Source organism: Sapajus apella, unplaced genomic scaffold (genome assembly GCF_009761245.1).
Source record: "Sapajus apella isolate SASKATOON/1434 unplaced genomic scaffold, GSC_monkey_1.0 scaffold25, whole genome shotgun sequence".
NCBI classification, from domain to species: Eukaryota; Metazoa; Chordata; class Mammalia; order Primates; family Cebidae; genus Sapajus; species Sapajus apella.
The window spans coordinates 19,849,147-19,869,373 of record NW_022436965.1 but is presented as its reverse complement, the minus strand read 5'-3'; the positions used below and the strand labels follow the sequence as shown (position 1 = coordinate 19,869,373).

The window sequence follows — 20,227 nt, the reverse complement described above, 5'->3', positions numbered from 1 at the left end:
ATACCTATTATGAGAGTCCTTGGGAGAGTTAATTATAAAATTTAGATAGATACTACTACTCATATGGCAGTTAAACTTGATGAGTTATATACATATGGCATGAAATGACCATTTAACAAATGTTAGTTCTCTTCTCTTGCTTGGCTCTTTTTTTTCCCCCTAAGTTATTATCCTTTCTCTTAAAGGAAGGAAGAAGGGAAATATTTTTGAGACTATAATATGGGCCAGACACTTTAATTCATTTAGTCCTTACAGCAGCCTTGTGGGATAGATAATATAGTGTCCGTTTGACAGATAAAGAAACAGTAGCTCAAGGAAATTAAAGAACTTCCTCAAATTCACACATAATAGCTGATCTGGCATCCTGATGCAGGAGGATCGGAGGATCATTTTATTTAGCCTAAAGTTCAAGTCCAGCTTGGACAACATAATAAGACTGTCTTATTTTTAAAAAACACCTTGGAAACCACTGCACTATCTTATGATATCTCAAGGAACATAAAATCTAGTAGAAATTATACATTTATAAAGATACTCATATTTAAGAGTTGTAGGTGATGGATGCCAAAACTGAGGCACAGATCCAATATTGTTGGGTGTTCATAGCTGAGACAGTTATTTCTGAAGAGGTGCAGTGTGGGAACAGGTAGGAATAGGAGAGGCTGTTGGAGTTGATGGCATTTGAGGTACATGTTATAGGATGAATGCGTGGTGGGACTAGAGAAGCAAAGGCAAGAAAGCATATTAGGGAAAAAAGAAGTGAGCAATGAAACTTGAAATAATTATTCAGCTATTTGCATGCAAGATGGTGTCTTTTTAAATAGTAAAATAAGAACCCAAATTTTTTTTACCAGTGATGTAGCCTTAACATAAATGAAAATAGTTAATCCCAGTATGGTGATAATTTATTTTAAAAATCGAAGGTGTCTATGATGCCAATTTGGAAGAAAACGCCAGTAGAAATAGATGGTAGAATGCATTTACTGTTTTAATATGAAGAGTAATTATTGACTATCACATTATTTCTTTTAGTATGTAACTATTAATAGTATTCCATTTTATAAACAAAGGCAAAAATACAAGGAGGTTATCTACTCGGGGGAAAAGTAACATGCCTTATCTAAACACACTGATAGTTGTACTACTTTTTTTGGTTTTTTTTTTGTGAGACGGAGTTTCCCTCTTGTTACCCAGGCTGGAGTGCAGTGGCGCAATCTCGGCTCACCGCAGCCTCCACCTCCTGGGTTCAGGCAATTCTCCTGCCTCAGCCTCCTGAGTAGCTGGGATTACAGGCACGCGCCACCATGCCCAGCTAATTTTTTGTATTTTCAGTAGAGACAGGGTTTCACCATGTTGACCAGGATGGTCTTGATCTCTTGACCTCGTGATCCACCCGCCTCGGCCTCCCAAAGTGCTGGGATTACAGGCGTGAGCCACCACGCCTCGCCCTCCTTTTTTTTTTTTTTTAGACGGAGTTTCGCTCTTGTTGCTTAGGCTGGAGTACAATGGCACAATCTCGCCTCACTGCAACTTCTACCTCCTGGGTTCAAGTGATTCTCTGCCTCAGTGAGTAGCTGGGATTACAGGCATGGACCACCATGCCTGGCTAATTTTGTAGTTTTAGTAGAGATGGAGTTTCTCCATGTTGGTCAGGCTGGTCTCAAACTCTTGACCTCAGGCAATCCACCTGTGTCAGCCTCCCAAAGTGCTGGGATTAAAGGCATAAGCCACAACGCCCAACTTGTATTACCTTTATAATATAAAGGAAAAATTACTACATTTGCATTTTAAGCCCACAAGTGTATTTTTTCTCTCCAGTTTTAAGAAAGGAAGTCATAATTCTTTGTGTATTATTCCCCTTATATTTTATATGAACTATTTTGTCATAGCAGTTTTAAGTCTTTAGAAGTGTGTTGAAACCAGGGTTTTCAACCTCAGAATATAATCCTGAACTCTTTCTGTAACAAATTTTGACAATACCTACCCTTTTATGTTGTCCAGGACACTGTTTTTTTAGTTTCTATTTTGGAAAGGGAAGTAGTCACTCACTCACTGGACTTTATTGTAAAGAAAGGTGACATTTGAACTGATGTGTACCAGTCAGCACAGTTCTCTTGGCTCTCCTGATGTAGTTTGGTTTTATGAATAAAGCTGCTTTTTATAACAGACACTCAGCTCATCAAGGGGTCTGTTTTTCTGGCTGTATTCTCTCTCTGTCACAGCAGATAGCCACATGATTTCTTGCTTGCATTGACAGGTAAATTTTTCACAACAGAGGTGAAATTGAAATACAGATATAGTATATGACAGAAAAGTTTGTCAGCTTTAATATTTTTTTGGTGGGTTTTTAATTTTTGGTGTAGGAAAAGTTTTCATTCATCAAGTAGATTTTGAATATTTAAATTGAATTATTCCACTTCTTAAAAAATACATAAATGTACTTCCTAGTTGGATTATATCTATTTTAATCATTAAATGCACCATAGGTTTTACCATTTTTCCACCAAAAACTGATTCAACATTTAAACTGTTTCTTAGAACTTTTGTGTTCCATTTTTATCTAGTCGGTAACATCTGCATTTTAACAAAACAGTACTTTTCTGTTAACATAGTAAGCACTTTGAATTGTTATTTCAGTGGTAGAATGGATTTGCTAACCACAAATCACACTCTTTGATTTGTGATTTACCTTTGTGAAACTGATTTAGTATGTTGTCTCAAGTAGGGCAGAACCAGCTAACTCATTTGAAAGCTGAATCTTTGGTTCTGTAAGTTCTCTACTATAATCTAGTGAGATAATAGTAAGCTATGAAGGTTGACTAAGTCCATCCAGTTTGTATATCTGGAATACTACTATTGACTTAACTGCACAACGTGATGAGTATATAGGAAAATAAGACTTATTGGTAAGTAGGAGCGTGATAGGGTATCTGACATAACTAATAATAAAATATATTATTTAATATGTGTTAGTGCATTTATATTGTGCTCCACTTAAACTGTGTTTTTGGTTTGGAAACCAGTGCAGCATCAACAACAATAATAATAATGCATGTTCATTTATGTTACCTTGGCCTGGAACCTAGCTATTACCATACCATTAAAAAGCTTTCTTGAAATATTAAATGTGGAAACTAGCACTTAGCTTTTGTGTATCCACTCATCTAACTGTCTCATGTTACTCCTCTTTCTTTAACAATTTATTTCAGCTGGAGTTCATCCAGAAATTTTCCCCAAAAGAAGCAGAAAATCTGCCTGTGTGGCAGCATATTTCCTTCCAGGCATTACCTGCTGAACTTAGGAAACAAACTGTCCATGAGGTCACCACAGTAGGCACTGCAGAATGCAGGAAATGGCTGAGCAGCAGTCGTACTTTGGGAGAACTAGAATCTCTGGTAAAGTAGTAATTTTGATTGATTTTATTCATTCAGCAGCTGTTTACTGAGCATTGTTTAGGTACTGGGGATAGGTTGTTAATAAGATGCACACATTCTCTGTTAAACCTAGTAAGATTTTCTGTTAGAACCTGGTAAGATTTTCAGATTTCTACATTGTAAAAGAATCTGTGAGAAACTTACTGTGATCTGAATTGATGTATTAGGGGGTCGTTTCCTATGTTGCTTAAGACATGTTGAGACAACGTGATCAAACATACTATGGAACATTTATGTATTTTTGCTGATGTATCTCTGGATTAAGTAGATGTAATTCTTCCATTTGACAAAATACACCCCATTTTATGCGAACCTACTCTGAAATTTTATGTACCTTTTACATAAAATATTCCCTCATAAAGTAATGAAATAATAAAAAGAGACTCATCAACTATAAGAAGTAGGAAATGGGAGCTTTTAAAAAATTGACCAGATATAGTACATGTAGTTGAATTTTCCTGTTTAGTCTTCATTTGCTCATTCATTCAACAAATATATTTGGAGTACTTTTATGTGCTACTTTGGTCTAGGCATTGGGGATACATCAGGAACCAAAAATTTCTGCTCTTATAGACTCCCATTCGAGCTTAGCAGTGGACAGTAAAATAAATGCCAATTTATTTTAAGCAGAGAAAAGCAAGGATAAAGATAGGGTCTTCAAAGGACCAGAGGTCTATTTGCAATTCTAAATTAGGAGGTCAGGTTTTCTGAGGGCATATGTTTCCAAACTGAATACAAATGTTCTGATACTGTTATATGTAATGGGACTTGATCATAATTATTATAACTGTGTTTTTCTTTTGAGACAAAGTTTTGTTCTCATTGCCCAGCCTAGAGTGCAATGGCATGATCTCGGCGAACTGCAACCTCTGCCCCCTGGATTCAAGTGATTCTCCTGCCTCAGCCTCCTGAGTAGCTGGGATTACAAGTACCCACTACCATGCCCAGCTAATTTTTTGTATTTTTAGTAGAGACGGAATTTCACCATGTTGGCCAGGCTGGTCTCAAACTTCTGACTTCAGGTGATCCACCCGCCTTGGCCTCCCAAAGTGCTGAGATTACAGGCAGGAGCCACTGCACTCAGCCTTTTCCAAAGGGAATGTTTTTAATGTGACTTTATTTTAGAAAAAACTATTACATACCTAGTTAGGAATGGGTTAAATTGGTCCAAGTTTTGCATTTAATGTGTACCAATATTGTTGTGGATTATGTTTATAGACTTGCGTCTGTTGAACCAGCCTTGCATCCCTGGGATGAAGCCTACTTGATCGTGATGGATAAGTTTGTTTGTTTGTTTGTTTGTTTGTTTTGAGACGGAGTTTCGCTCTTGTTACCAAGGCTGGAGTGCAATGGCGCGATCTTGGCTCACCGCAACCTCCGCCTCCCGGGTTCAGGCAATTCTCCTGCCCCAGCCTCCTGAGTCGCTGCGATTACAGGCACGCGCCACCATGCCCAGCTAATTTTTTGTATTTTTAGTAGAGATGGGGTTTCACCATCTTGACCAGGATGGTCTCGATCTCTTGACCTTGTGATCCACCCGCCTTGGCCTCCCACAGTGCTGGGATTACAGGCTTGAGCCACCGCACCTGGCCCCGATGGATAAGTTTTTTGATATGGTGTTGCAATTGGTTTGCCAGTATTTTATTGAAGATTTTTGCATCTATGTTCATCATGGATATGGGCCCGAAGTTTTCTTTTTTTGTTGAGTCTCTGCCGGGTTTTGGTATCAGGATGATGTTGGTCTCATAAAATGATTTAGGAAGGATTCCCTCTTTTTGTATTATTTGGAATAGTTTCAGAAGGAGTGGTACCAGCTCCTCTTTGTATGTCTGGTAGAATTTGGTTGTGAACCCATCTGGACCTGGGCTTTTTTGGTTGGTAGGCTATTAATTGCTGCCTCAGCTTCAGCCCTTGTTATTGGTCTGTTCAAGGTTTCAGCTTCTTCCTGGTTTAGGCTTAGGAGGGTACAACTGTCCAGGAATTTATCCATTTTTCCAGGTTTACTAGATTATGTGCGTAGAGTTGCTTATAGTAATCTCTGATGGTAGTTTGTATTTTTGTGGAATCAGTGGTGATATCCCCTTTATTGTTTTTTATCGCATCTGTTTGATTCTTCTCTCTTGTCTTTTTTACGAATCTGGCTAGTGGCCTGTCTATTTTGTCTTTTTGAAAAACCAGCTCCTGGATTTCTTGAATTTTTTTGAAGGGTTTTTTGTTTCTCTCTCCTTCAGTTTTACTCTGATCTTAATTATTTCTTGTCTTCTGCTAACTTTTGAGCTTTTTTGATCTTACTCCTCTAGCTCTTTCCTTTTCTTTTTTTTTTTTTTTTTTAAGATGGGGTTTCACCGTGATGGCCAGGCTGGTCTTGAACTCCTGACCTCAGGTGATCCACCCACCTCAGCCTCCCAAAGTGCTAGGATTACAGGCGTAAGCCACCGTAGCTCTTTCAATTGTGGTGATAGGGTGTCAATTTTAGAACTTTCCTCGCTTCTCTGGTGGATATTTATTGCTATAAATTTCCATGTAGACATGGCTTTAAATATGTCCCATAGATTCTGGTATGTTATGTCTTCATTCTCATTGGTTTTGAAGAACATCTTTATTTCTGCCTTCATTTTATTGTTTATCCAGTTGACATTCAAGAGCCAGTTGTTTAGTTTCCATTAAGTTGTGTGGTTCTGATTTAGTTTCTTAATCCTGAGTTCTAATTTGATTGCACTGTGGTCTGAGATAGTTTGTTATGATTTCCCTTCTTTTGCATTTGCTGAGGAGTGATTTACTTCCGATTATGTGATCAATTTTAGAGTAGGTGTGATGTGGTGCTGAGAAGAATGTATATTCTGCGGATTTGGGCTGGAGAGTTCTGTAGATGTCTATTAGGTCTGCTTGATCCATATCTGAGCTCAAGTCCTGGATATCCTTGTTAATTTTGTGTCTCATTGATCTGTCTAATATTGACAGTGGAGTGTTAAAAGTCTCCCACTATTATTGTATGGGAGTCTAAGCCTCTTTGTAGGTCATTAAGAGCTTGGCTTCGTGTATCTGGGTGTTCCTGTATTGGGTGTATATATATTTAGGATAGTTAGCTCTTCTTGTTGCATTGATCCTTTTACCATTATGTAATGCCCTTCTTAGTCTCTTTTGATCTTTGTTGGTTTAAAGTTCATTTTATCAGAGATTAGGATTGCTTTTTTTTTTTTTTTTTTTCTCTCCATTTGCTTGGTAAATCTTCCTCCATCCCTTTACTTTGAGGCTATGTGTGTCCTTGCACGTTAGATGGGTCTCCTGAATACAGCACACTGATGGGTTTTGACTTTTTATCCAGTTTTCCAGTCTGTGTCTTTTGATTGGGGTATTTAGCCCATTTACATTAAAGATTAATATTGTTATGTGTGAATATGATCCTGCCATTTTGATGCTAGCTGGTTGTTTTGCCCGTTGTTGACGCAGTTTCTTCATTGTTTCAATGGTCTTTATCATTTAGTATGTTTTTGGAGTGGCTGGTACTGGTTGTTCCTTTCCATGTTTAGTGCTTCTTTCAGGAGCTCTTGGAAGGCAGGCCTGGTGGTGACAAAATCTCTCAGCAATTGCGTATCTTTAAAGGACTTTATTTCTCCTTTGCTTATGAAGCTTAGTATGGCTGGATATTTAAAGTTCTTTTCTTTAAGCATATTGAATATTGGTCCCCACTCTCTTCTGGCTTGTACGGTTTCTGCCGAGAGATCTGCTGTGAGTCTGATGGGCTTCCCTTTGTGGGTAACCTGACCTTTCTCTCTGGCTACCTTTAGTATTTTTCCTTCATTTCAACCCTGGTGAATACGATGATTATGTGCCTTGGGGTTGCTCTTCTTAAGGAATATCTTTTTGGTGTTCTCTGTATTTCCTGGACTTCAATGGTGGCATACCTTGCTAGGTTGGGGAAGTTCTTCTGGATAATATCCTGAAGTGTGTTTTCCAGCTTGGATTCATTCTCTCCATTACATTCAGGTACACCTATCAAACGTAGATTAGGTCTTTTCATATAATCCCATATTTCTTGGAGGCTTTCTTTGTTTCTTTTCACTCTTTTTTCTCTAATCTTGCCTTCTCATTTTATTTCATTGAGTTGATCTTCAATCTCTGATATCCTTTCTTCTGCTTGCTCCATTTGGCTATTGAAACTTGTTTATGCTTCCTGAAGTTCTCGTGCTGTGTTTTTCAGCTCCCATCAAGTCGTTTATATTCTTCTCTAACCTGATTATTCTAGTTAGCATTTTGTCTGACTTTTTTCCCAAGGTTCTTAGTTTCTTTGCGTTGGATTAGAACATGTTCTTTTTATTACCCACCTTCTGAAGTCTGCTTCTGTCAATTCATCAGATTCATTCTCCATCTAGCTTTGTTCCCTTGCTGGTGAGGAGTTGTGATCCCTTGGAGGAGGAGAGTTGTTCTGGTTTTGGTGTTTTCATCCTTTCTGAGCTGATTTCTTCCCTTCTTCGTGGATTTATCTACCTGTGGTCTTTGTAGTTGATGACTCTCGGATGGGGTCTCTGAGTGGATGTTCTTTTTGTTGATGTTGAAGCTTTTTCTTTCTGTTTTTTAGTTTTCCTTTTAAAAGTCAGGTCCCTCTGATGCAGGACTGCTGGAGGTCATCTCCACACCCTGCTTGCCTGGGGATCACCGGCAGGGGCTACAGAACAGTAAGGGTTGCTGCCAGTTCCTTCTGTTATCCGCATCCCAGAAGGGTACCTGCCAGATGTCAGTCTGATCTCTCCTTTATGAGGTGTCTGTTTGGATATACGTAGGTCTGGGAGCTGCTCAAAGAGAAAGTCTGTCCCTTATTAAGAGCTCAGGTGCTGTGGTGGGAGCTCTGTTGTTCCGTTCAGAGCTGCTGGGCAGATACATTTAAGTGTGCTGCAGCAGAACTTATAACTGCCTCTTTTCCCAGGTGGGGCTTTATTTGTAAATTCCTGATGTGCTGCTGCCTTTTTTCAGAGGTGTCCTGCCCAGCAAGGAGGTAGTCTAGTCATAGTCTGCCAGCGGAGGCATTGCTGAGCTGCCACGGGCTCCACTCAGCTGCTGTGTAAACTTTCTTGTGGTTTTGTTTACAGAGGTACAGTTAGAACTGCCTCGATAATGGCAGTCTGCCTCTGTAATGGCGGACTGCCTCAGTAATGGTGGACTGCCTCGGTAGTGGCGGACAGACACCCTTCCCCGCACTAAGCTGACTGTCCTGGGTTCAGCTGTGCTTGCTGCAAACTCTCAATCTGGAGTGTTTCAGATTGCTGGTCTTTGTGTAGGTGGGACCCGCTGAGTCAGATCACCTGGTTACCTGCTTTTAGCCCCCTCTTTTTCAGTTGAATGGCTGGCTCTGTCTCCCAGGCATTCCAGGCACCAATTGAAATGGCTGCCCAAATTTGTGTGAGTTTTTGTGTGGAAACCTGTGGCATCAGCCGAAACAGTCGTGCTGGAAACTGCTGGTGCTTTTTGGCCTGGGAATCTCCTGGTCTGTGGACATTAGAAACTCATTTGGAAATGCGGTGATCACTCACCCTCTGCATTGCTCTCTCTGGTAACTGCACTCCAGAGCTATTCATATTTGGCCATCTTCCTCAGCCATCGGTTTTATGTTCTTGTGTGAATTTGCTTAGGATAATGGTGTCTAGCTGCTCTATGTTACTGCAAAGGACATGATTTCATTCTTTTTTATGACTGTATGTTATTCCATGGTAGATAAGTACCACATGTTCTTTAACCTACTATTGATGGACATCTACATTGATTCCATGTCTTTGCTATTATGAGTAGTGCTGCAGCAAACATGAATACATGTGTCTTTTTGGTAGAACGATTTGCCTTCTTTTGAGTATGTACCCAGTAATGAGATTGCTGGGTAGAATGGTAGTTCTGAGTTCTTTGAGAAATCTCCAAACTGTTTTCCACAGTGGCTGAAATAATATTCCTACCAACAGTATATAAGCATTTACTTTTCTCTGCAGCCTCACCAGCATCTGTTTGTTTTTTGTTTTTTGGGTTTTTTTTTTGACTTTTTAATAGTCATTCTGACTGTTGTGACATAGTATCTCATTGTGCTTTTGATATACATTTTTCTGATAGTTTTTTCATATGTTGGTTGGTCCCTTGTGTGTGTTCTTTTGAGAAATGTCTTTTGCCCATTTTCTAATGGGGTCGTTTTTTACTCATTCAGTTAAGTTCCCTATAGGCTCTGAATACTAGACCTTTGTCAGACTCGTAGTTTGAATATTTTCTCCCATTTTATGGGGTGTTTGTTTACTTTGTTGATAGTTTCTTTTGCTGTGCTGATGTTCTTTAATTAGGTCCCACTTGTCAGTTTTTGTTTTTGTTGCTATTTCTTTTGGTGTCTTTCTCAAGGCTGATGTCTAGAATGGTGTTTCCTAGTGTTTTTCTAGGATTCTTAAAGTTTGAGGTCTTACATTTAAATCTTTAGTGCATGTTAATTTTTGTACATGTTGAAAGGTAGCTATTCAGTTTCATTCTTCTGCATATGGCTAGCTAGCTATCCCAGCACCCTTTATTGAATAGGAGTCCTTTCCTCATTGCTTTTTGTTGACTTTTTCAGTGCTCACATGGCTGTTTGTATGTGGCTTCATTTGTAGGTTTTCTGTCGTTGTTTCATTGATCTATGTCGGTTTTTGTACCACTATCATGCTGTTTTGGTTACTGTAGCCTTATAGTTTCAAGTCAAGTAATATGATGCCTCTGGCCTTCATTTTGCTTGGGATTACTTTGGCTATTCAGGCTCTCTTTTGATTCCATATGAATTTTAGTATAGTTCTTTCTAATTCTGTGAAAAATAGTGTCAGTAGTTTGGTAGGAAAAGCACTGAATCTGTCTGTAATTGCTTTGGGCAGTATGGCCATTCTTCCAATCTATGAGCATGGAATGTTTTTCCATTTGTTTGTATCATCTACAATTTAGCAATGTTTTGTAGTTCTCCTTGTAGAGATTTTTCACCTCCTTGGTTAGATGTATTCCTAGGTGTGTGCATGTGTCTATTGTAAACAGGATTGTGTTCTTGATTGGCCTCTCAGCTTGAACGGTGTTGGTGTATAGAAATGCTACTGATTTTTGCACATTGATTTTATATCCTGAAATCTTAGCTAGTTTGACTACTTCTTTTCCTATATGGATGCAGCTTTTAATTTTTTTCTCTTGCCTTATTGCTTTGGCTTGAACTTCCAATACTGTGTTGAATAGGAGTGGTGAGAGTGGGCATCCTTCTCTTGTTCCATTTCTGAAGAGAAATGCTTCCAGTTTTTGCCTGTTCAGTATGATGCTGGCTGTGTTTGTCATAGATGGCTCTCATTATTTTGATGTATGTTATTTTCATGCCTAGTGTCTTTAGGGCCTTTATTATAATAAAGGATGTTGGATTATATCAAAAGCTTTTTCCATACCTACTGAGATGATCAATATGGTTTTTGTCTTTAATTGTGTTTATGTGGTAAATCACACTTACTGATTTGCATAGGTTCAACCAACCTTGCATCCCAGGAATGGAGCCTACTTGATCATGGTGAATTAATTTTTTGATGTGCTGTTGAATTTGGTTTGGTAGTATTTTTTTGAGGATTTTTGCATGTACAACATGTTTATTTGTAAAAGGAAGTAGGTAAATCTTAAGAAGTTGTAAAGTATAATAGATTAAAGGCATTCATTATTACTGATTATTACATTCTCATAAGACCTTCCCTGTACCCCCACCACACCTCAGACAACCTAATTCTTGGCCAATCTGAGAAAGATTTGAGTATTTTTGCACATAGGTAGGAGCTAATCCAGAAAAGATTGTCTTTAGTTTCAAATTCTAGTACTTCTTAAGTACTATCTTTGCTTATTAAATGCAGTGTTGCTGAGCATTTAAACTTTTAGAACAGGAAAAATAAAAATGTAGTAACCTATAAATATTGCTGGGTGCATAATGTGAAGAAATAAAACTTTTTGTTGATGTATATCATAAATTACCTTGATTATACTGACCACTTGTATCAAAGCTATATTAAAGTACATTTCTGCTTCCATTTGGTAACTTAGGGTTACCAAAATTTCACCCTAAAAGGAACTTTATATGGTAAAAATAAAGCACATTGTTTCTGTGCACAAGGAAAATTATTTTTAATAATATATTCTTAAGTAAATAGCTCAAAAAATGGCTTTGGCTTTTAGAAATAGTATTCTACGTGAACTTTTATGAAGAGTTTAAAGTAACTCTTAGAACCTCTAGATGTGGGCTCCTGGTGCTTTGGAGTAGCATTTAAACTCAAGTCCTTTCCTGTTTCTGCCCTTTAGAACACAGTATTGCCTGCTTTGCTTGCAATATGTAATTCTGCTGGTGAAGCTCTGGATACAGAAAAACAAACTGCAATTATGGAAGTTGTGAGTCAGCTTTGGGCTTTTTTAAACATTAAACAGGTAAGGAAAGCAACTGATCCTTTTCTTATAAAAAAAAATAGAAAATATCAAAAAAAGAGGATGGTACTTGAAATTTTCCAGTGTAGAGTAAAATGTATCTAATTCTTTTGTGTGCTTGGCAGAACTTCATTAGAACTTAAAGTATCTGTATTCTCAGGCATTTTTCTTTTTCAGAGTGTGATGGTGTAAGTAAAATTAGAATATAGTAATATGACACCAGTCTACCTACTTACTTTCCTACCTGGTTTTACCCTTTTTTTTTTTTTTTTTTTTTTTAAATCTCTTCCCCTATCGTTTCTGTTCTGTCTTGGGTTAATGCATCCTATTTCTGTGATTCTAGGGTCTTTAATAAAATCTTTTGGGCAATGGAGAGTGAGCTGACTTAAAGGTGGAAAGGGGTTGTAGTGCATGGATGTGGCTGATTTGTATTTCGTTTTCCCAGCAAAGCCAAGAAGCCAAGTGACGATCTAAATCTAGAATGATACGCATCCCACACGTGGTTGTAAACTTATTTCTTAGTTTAAAAATATAAATAGGCTGTTTGTTTTATTTGACTAAGTAGAAATAAACATTGACCTCTGGCAGTTGGTGCAAGCTAAAGGCAACAGCCATACTTTTGGGAAATCATAGAACTGATTTTACAGATAATGTTTTACTATTTTTTATTTATGGTTAGATTGCTCTACTGCAGTGTTTTGATGTCAACAAGTACTCTCCCTGATGTTTACAAATCATTTAGCATTCATTCAGGGTATCTGTGCTGGCGATATAGCTAACAATATAATGATGCAAACCAAAATTATGAAGAAGAGAAATGGAATTTTAAGATGACTAAGGAATATAACAAGCCTTTCAGTGACAGACAAGTAATTAGATCCCCTTTACTCTTAAATTTGGATTTCAGTCACGGCTCTGCTTTTTCCTAGTGAACAAATTGTTTAACCTCTTTGACCCTGTTTTCTTATCAGTAAAGTGAAGGTAATAATATTTACCTCAGAGAGCTGTTGTAAGGCATGAATGAGGTAAAAAACACAAAACACGGAACATATTACCTGATATAATAAGTGCTCAATAAAAGGTTGCCATTATTTTAGTAATTCTCATGTGATTGAAAATTTTTCATCAAAACTATTTTGTGTTTCTTAGGTAGCAGATCAACCTTATGTTCAACAGACATTCAGTCTTTTACTTACACTGTTGGGATTTTTCATTCAAACTCTAGATCCTAAAATGATAATTCAGGTAAGAATAATGACCAAATTGATACTTTGTTTGCTAAGGAGGTTGTTAAACTGGTATCACATAAAATATCTTTCTAGAAATAGTTCTTTTAAACCCTCCCTCTTGTTGTGTCATATACTGATTTGTCTTCATCAAGGATATCTCATTTCTCTTCCTTCCTTCCTTACAGTATTGTTAGTATATGGGGCTGTTAATTCAGCCTTTATCTGTGCAGTCAATACTTTTTGTTATTACTGTTAACTACCCCTCCCCCAAAACCCCTGAGGTTAGGATTCATAGTTCATGTGTTGAACCCCGCATTCCTAGCAGGTTCAAAGACATTTTAGGAGTTACGGGAACATGGAATCTAACCAATATGGGTTAAAAGATAACACTCATTGTTTCCTTGAAGAAATAAAATTATTTTGAAAGAAGAGCATTACTGAATTGCCTCTTTGGCCTCCAGCTTACATGGCTAGGACAGGCAGAGCCTGGGTCACTGCCTAGGGAATCCTTGTGGTGGTGCCTCAGCTGTGCCTTTCTTTTAGAGGTTCTAAGATGACAGAGAAAATGGGAAAGCCCTTCAGCTAAACTGAAGTGATTTAGAGGCTTTGGAATGAGTCCACACTAGATAGAATTGATCCCCCAAATCAAGAGTTAGATTAAGCTCAGGGTCAGGTAGGAAAGAGAAACAACTGTTAGGAGAAACTACCCTTCTTATTTATGAAGATGGTGGAAGAGCTGATTCTTGTCACTCTTCAAGTATGTGGTAGAACAGAAAGGAATCAAACTAGTAACAGCTTTGCTTTTAGTAGCTGTTTTTAATGGTGTGTATATGAACAAGTTAGCAATAAAAAGTATGTACTATACCATATTTATAACATGGATTTTACTGAGTTATAAAGAAATCAGAATACAGTCAATAATTAACTCATTGAATGCAACAATTTGAATCTGATTGTGAACATTCTAATATTCTTTTAGAAAAAATACAGTAATTTTGATATAATGTGCCTACCTTTAAAAAACCCAAATAAAGTTCTAAAATTTCTAAATAAGTAGATTATCCAAAAGGTATTGCTTTCTTTATAAAGAGTTCACTTCAAGATTTCTTTAAATTGGGGGTTTGCAAATTATGGCCTCCTGTCTAAATTTTGCCCTCCTGTTTTCAGCTGAGGAGCTAGGCATGATTTTTGCATTCTTAAAGGTGTGCCAAATAAAAAACAATATGTAACAGAGAACATGTTGCCTGCAAAGCCTAAAATATTTACTATTTGGCCCGTTAAAGAAAAGGTTTGCTAGTCCTTGCTATAAATAGTGAACTTCTCTTAATAGAATTTAAAATACAGGCATACCACAGAGAGATTACAGGTTCTGTTCCAGACCACCGCAATAGTGAGTGAGTGAGTCACATGAATTTTTTGTCTTCCCAGTGCATACAGAAGTTATGTTTACACTATAGGTCATTAGTGTACAACAGCATTACAAATTTTAAAATGTACATAATTAAACACTTTGCTAAAAATGCTAATGATCATATGAGCCTTATCTTTTTGCTGATGAAGGGTCTTGATTCAGTGTTGATGGCTGCTAACCCATTAGGATGGTGGTTGGTGAAGGCTGAGGGGGCTGTGGCAATTTCTTAAAATACGACAATGAAGTCTGCCACATCAGTTGACTCTTCTCATCACATAACTCTGTAGCATGTGATGCTATTTTATAGTATTTTACCCAGAGTAAAACTTCTTTCAAAATTAGAGTCAGTCTTCTCAAATCCTGCTGTTGCTTTATGAGCTCAGTTTATGTAATACTCTAAATTCGTTTTCATTTCAACAATGTTCACAGCATCTTATATACCAAGAGTAGTTCTGTGTCAAGAAACCACTTTCATTGTTCATCCATGAGAAGCAGCTCCTCATCTGTTCAAGTTTGATCATGAGATTGCAGCAATTCAGTCACATCTTCAGGATCTACTTCTAGTTTGCTAGCTATTTTTACCACATCTGCAGTTACTTCCTCCACTGTAGGCTTGAACCCCTCATAGTCATCAGTGAGGGTTGGAATCAACTTCTAACTCCCGTTAATATTGATATTTTGACCTGCTCCACATGAATCATGCAGTTTCTTCATGGTATCTGGAATGATGACTCCTTCCCACAAGGTTTGCAATTCACTTTGTCCAGGTCCATCAGAGAAATCACTATCTATGGCAGCTAGAGCCTTATAAAATGTTATTTCTTAAACAATAAGACTTGAAAGTTACAATTACTCCTTGATTCATGGGCTGCAGAATGAATGTTTTATTAACATAACTGAAAACAATATCCATCTCCTCATACATCTCCTTCAAAGCTCCTGGGTGAGCACGTGCATTGTCAATGAGCAGGAATATTTTGAAAGAATTCTTTTTTTCTGAGCAGTAGGCCTCTCAATAGTGGGCCAAAAATATTCAGTAAATAGTGATATAAACAGGTATGCTGTCATCCTGGCTTTGTTATTCCATTGATATAGTACAGGCAGAAGAGATTTAGCATGATTCTTAAGGGCCTTAGGATTTTTGGAATGGTAAGTAAACACTGGCTTCAGCTTCACCAGCTGCATTACCTTCCACAAAGAGAATCTGCCTATCCCTTGAAGCCAGGCATTGACTTCACCTCTCTAGCTATGAAAATCCTAGGTGGCATCTTCTTCCAATAGAAAGGTATTCCCTCTACATTGAAAATATATTGTTTAATTCACTTTCATCAATGATCTTAGCCAGGTTTTCTGGATAACTTACTGTAGCTTCAGCACTTGCTGCTTCACCTTGCACTTTTATGTTATGGAGATTGCTTCATCACTTAAATGTCACAAGTCAACCTTTGGTAGCTTCAAACATTTCTTCTGCAGCTTTCTCACCTCTCTGCTTTCACAGAATTGGAGAGTTAGGGCCTGGCTTTGGATTTGGCTTAAGGGAATATTGTGGCTGGTTTGATCTATCCAGACCACTAAAACTTTCCATGGTAACAATAAGACTTTGTGTTCATTGGAATAGCATTTTTCATTTCCTTAACTTTTCTTTGGCATTCATGACTTGGCTAACTTGCAAAAGAGGCCTAGCTTTTCACCTCTCTTGACTTTTGACAGCCTTACTCACTAAGCTGAATTATCTTTAGCTTTCAATTTGAAGTGAGAGATGAGACTATTCTTTTCATTTGAACACTTACAGGCCATTTTAGGGTTAATTTTAATATTGGGTCTCAGGAGATAGGGAGGCCCAAGGAGAGGGGGAGAGACTGGCGACCTACCTGTTGATAAGACAGTGAGAACACACAATTTATTGTATTTGCCATCTTATATGGGCACAGTTTGTGGTGCCCCAAAACAATTACAATAACATCAAAGATCACATATCACCATAATAAAAATCCTAATAAGTTGAAATATTGCAAGAATTACCAATATGTGACAGAGACATGAAGCGAGCACATGCTGTTGCAAAAACAGTACAGGTAGACTTGTTCAGTGCGGAGTTGTCACACACCTTATATTTGTAAAAAAGAATGCAGTATCTTCACGGTGCAGTAAATCAAAGCATGATAAAATAAAGTGTGTCTGTACAAAATTTGCTTAAAGTTTTTCAGGAACATGTATACTTTTATTTTTTACAGTGGCTGGAGGCAGGAGGGTATGGTAAGAATAATGCTATAATAACTAACTTGTTCATATGACTGTCTTATTTAAATTCTACCAGTGAAGCTCAGGTGTTGTGGTGTGTTTGTTTTTTCTGGGTTTAGTTTTGTTTTTCCCTCCCCACATTTCCATCCAAATCTAGGCAATAATTGTGTCTATACAAAATACTGATAATATTTTTAACTGTTCTTTGGTCTTCACCTCTATAGGTGGTAACTTTGCAGACCTCACTACTTAAATTAGAGCCTCCTGACTATGTTCGTTTGGCAATGTTGGATTTTTTGTCTTCTCTAGGAAAACTTTTTATACCTGAAGCTATCCAGGTAATATTTCTTAACTCTGTTTTTGTATTATTAAAATCTGTATAAAAATTAGTGATTAAGGGATTTTTAGGTTTTTAATTTCTGAAATTTTGCAATTACAATGAAAGTTGGAAAAAACTATTTTTGAGACAGATTATAAAATATTTATAACTTAGAACTCATTTTAAGTTTTCCTTTAGAAAAATACATGTTGGTAAACAGGTAATTTATTAGGTGGCTGTAGTCTATCATTTTAAATTCTCATTCCATTTGGGTTCTAATAATACACAGTTCCTGAGGGTAGAAAACATATTTGTCTTATAGGGAACAACACATAATTAGGAAATTTGGTAATTTATTCAAGTTATTTTTTTATTTTTATTTTTTAATCTATGAAAGAACCTGTTTTTAAAGACAGTATTTTTGAAAATGTTGCAAAGTATATATAGCTGACAAATGGAGTATTTATAAAATTGTACTGCACTGGCCTGGCAATACACATTGACTGAATTTTAAAGCCTCAGTAAATGTGTATTACCAGGCCAGTACAGTAATTTTAAAGAACTTACACCAAAGAGAGCTTCATAAATGGAGAGTTATGCCTTTGTTATTACTATAGTCAAAATTTAATAATTCTAGATGACACTTTAACCTCCAAGGGAGAGACTATAAAGAGTTCACTAATGAGAACTTTCATACATAATCAAAGCAAACACATGAAAGACGGTATCTCAGAACATGCTGATTAAATGTTTTGTAAACCAAAAACTTAACCAATTTCTAACGGGCTCTCTTATTTGTTCACAAGTTAACAACAGTATCCCATCTGTCTCCATCATGTTAAGGTTATATTTCATGAAGTAAACATAGAATGTTGACAGCTTCTTTTCAACTCTTGACAAAAATATCCAAAGATACCTGCATCTGAGCTGTCTTTTTACTATGAAATGTATTCTAAAATGCTGCTTCATTTGGGTACCACTATGGACTATGCACAGGCCTAGAAATAATAAAACAATGTTTTATAAGCAGAAATTGTAATGCCTTCTATATTCCCAGGAGTGAGGGTCAGAACCTGAAATTCTTCAGAACATAGGAGGCATTTAAAGCTATGAGATGAGATTGATTTATCCATTCGGGAAAGATAATTGAGGTTTTGCTGTATCTGGTGCTGTTTTAATCACTGGCAATTCAGTAGTGAACCAAACTAATAAATCCCCATTGTTAGCCTGTTTAGAGGCAATAGACAATAATAGCATGGTGATATGTATAGTATATTAAATGGTGGTGAGTGCTATGGAGAAAAATTAAGCAGGGAAGGAAGATAGGGAATATGAATGTGGGGGTCCAATTTGAAATGGGATATAGTCTGTGAAGTCCTCACCAAGGTGACATGCAAGTAGAAACCTGAAGTGCAAAGCCTTGGAGATGGGAGCATGCCTCTTATATTCAGGGAAGCAAGTATAGCTAACACAAGTAGCAGGATTTTGCAGACCATTGAAGGACTTTGGTTTTCACTCTGAGAGAAATGGGAAGCTACTGGAAGGATTTGAGTAAAAAAAGTGTGACATCACCTAACATGTTTTAATATGTGTCCCCTGGGATAGGATTATGGAAACTTGATTACACTGGGCTTACTGAATGTATGGCTATTTTATTATTATCTATTGTGTGTTTTCTCTGTGATAATAAGGCTTGGTTCTTTTAGGACAGAATTCTGCCCAACCTGTCCTGTATTTTTGCCTTACTGCTAGCTGACAGGAGTTGGCTGCTAGAACAACATACCTTGGAGGCATTTACTCAGTTTGCTGAGGTAATTAAAAAACTAATTTATCACAATGACTTTCAAACCATTTTAGTTTAAATATTCCAGAATAATCCCAAAACATTTATTGCACTGCTTCTCATTCTCAAAATGAGGCTTAGAGAAATGAAGTGAATTTCCTAGGTCCTCTGAATAAGCAAGGACCAGATAGGCATACACAGTAGGTCTACTGACACACTGTCTTCCAGCAGATAGTATTTTTGGGTCAAATGACAATACATTCATTTTGTACTATCAGTCAAAAGGTTTACGCTGATGAACCTAAACTTGTAAGATGAGTTGCATTTGCTGTGTAGTCATGCCTATGATCATGAGGGAGTCCAGACGCATTAGGATGACTCAGCAAAAGAGATTAAAGCTTACAAAACTTGTACAGAAGTTAATTTTATATTCTCCTAAGGTACCCTGAAGGAATCATGAGTTTAACACCTTTCAGGATCCTCTGGGACTTGTTTTAAAATGAATTTTTGGTTAAGGTAGCTCATAAAACTCATCTATTTGTCTTTATAAGTTGTTGAAATATGTTAAAATTGGTCTTGTTCATCAATTTTTTAATAGGGAACAAATCATGAAGAGATAGTTCCACAATGTCTCAGTTCTGAAGAAACTAAGAACAAAGTTGTATCCTTTCTGGAGAAGGTATTTTATTTACATGGCTCATGTTTTATTCTTTGTCCTATTATCTTTTTTTTTTTTTAATTATGTAACTATAACCAACCTGAGTGTCTTCTTAAACTTTTCAGTGCACAGCAGATTGCTGACAGATTTTTACAAAGCATTGAGGCCCTAGAAGTAAAAAAAACTTGGGGCCAGGCACGGTGGCTCACGCCTGTTAATTCCAGCACTTTGGGGAGGCCATGGCAGGTAGATTTACAAGGTCTGGACTTCAAGACTAGCCAGGCCAACATGGTGAAACCCCATCTCTACTATAAATACAAAAATTAGCTGGGCATGGTGGAGCGTACGCCTGCAGTCTCAGCTACTTGGGAGGCTGCCAGGAGAATCACTTGAATCCAGGAGGCAGAGGCTGCAGTGAGCCAAGATCACACCACTGCACTCGAGCCTGGGTGACAAGCGAGACTCTGTCACAAACAAAAAACACACTTGGAGTTACTCTGCCTGTAGTTTGGGGTACAGTGGCACTGATTATCCAGGCAGTGAGATGAATAATGAGGAACCCCAAGCTACTACTAATCATAATTAAATATACTTGATTACATAATTAGTTAGGCCTGCGAGAATGTTTACTACCATATTTTGGTTGTATCTTCGGCATGGCTTTTTTTTTTTTTTAATTTTTAGGCATGGCTTTTTTATTCTGGTTGCAGCCAAGAGCTATTTTT

General features: G+C 37.4%; 1 protein-coding gene across 6 annotated transcripts in view; it reads left to right on the top strand.

Annotated features, from left to right (window-relative positions):
- CUNH1orf112 (chromosome unknown C1orf112 homolog) overlaps positions 1-20,227 on the top strand; it is a 59,605-nt gene that overhangs the window by 36,684 nt on the left and 2,694 nt on the right. For 5 of the 6 annotated variants that reach the window (XM_032291415.1, XM_032291413.1, XM_032291417.1 and 2 more), the window contains 6 exons: positions 3,210-3,395; positions 11,742-11,864; positions 13,011-13,106; positions 16,967-17,080; positions 18,768-18,872; positions 19,443-19,523. In XM_032291415.1, the coding sequence (XP_032147306.1) occupies positions 3,210-3,395; positions 11,742-11,864; positions 13,011-13,106; positions 16,967-17,080; positions 18,768-18,872; positions 19,443-19,523 (705 nt within the window). The remainder of the gene's footprint in view (positions 1-3,209; positions 3,396-11,741; positions 11,865-13,010; positions 13,107-16,966; positions 17,081-18,767; positions 18,873-19,442; positions 19,524-20,227) is intronic. The other variant, XM_032291414.1, reaches the window with a different exon arrangement.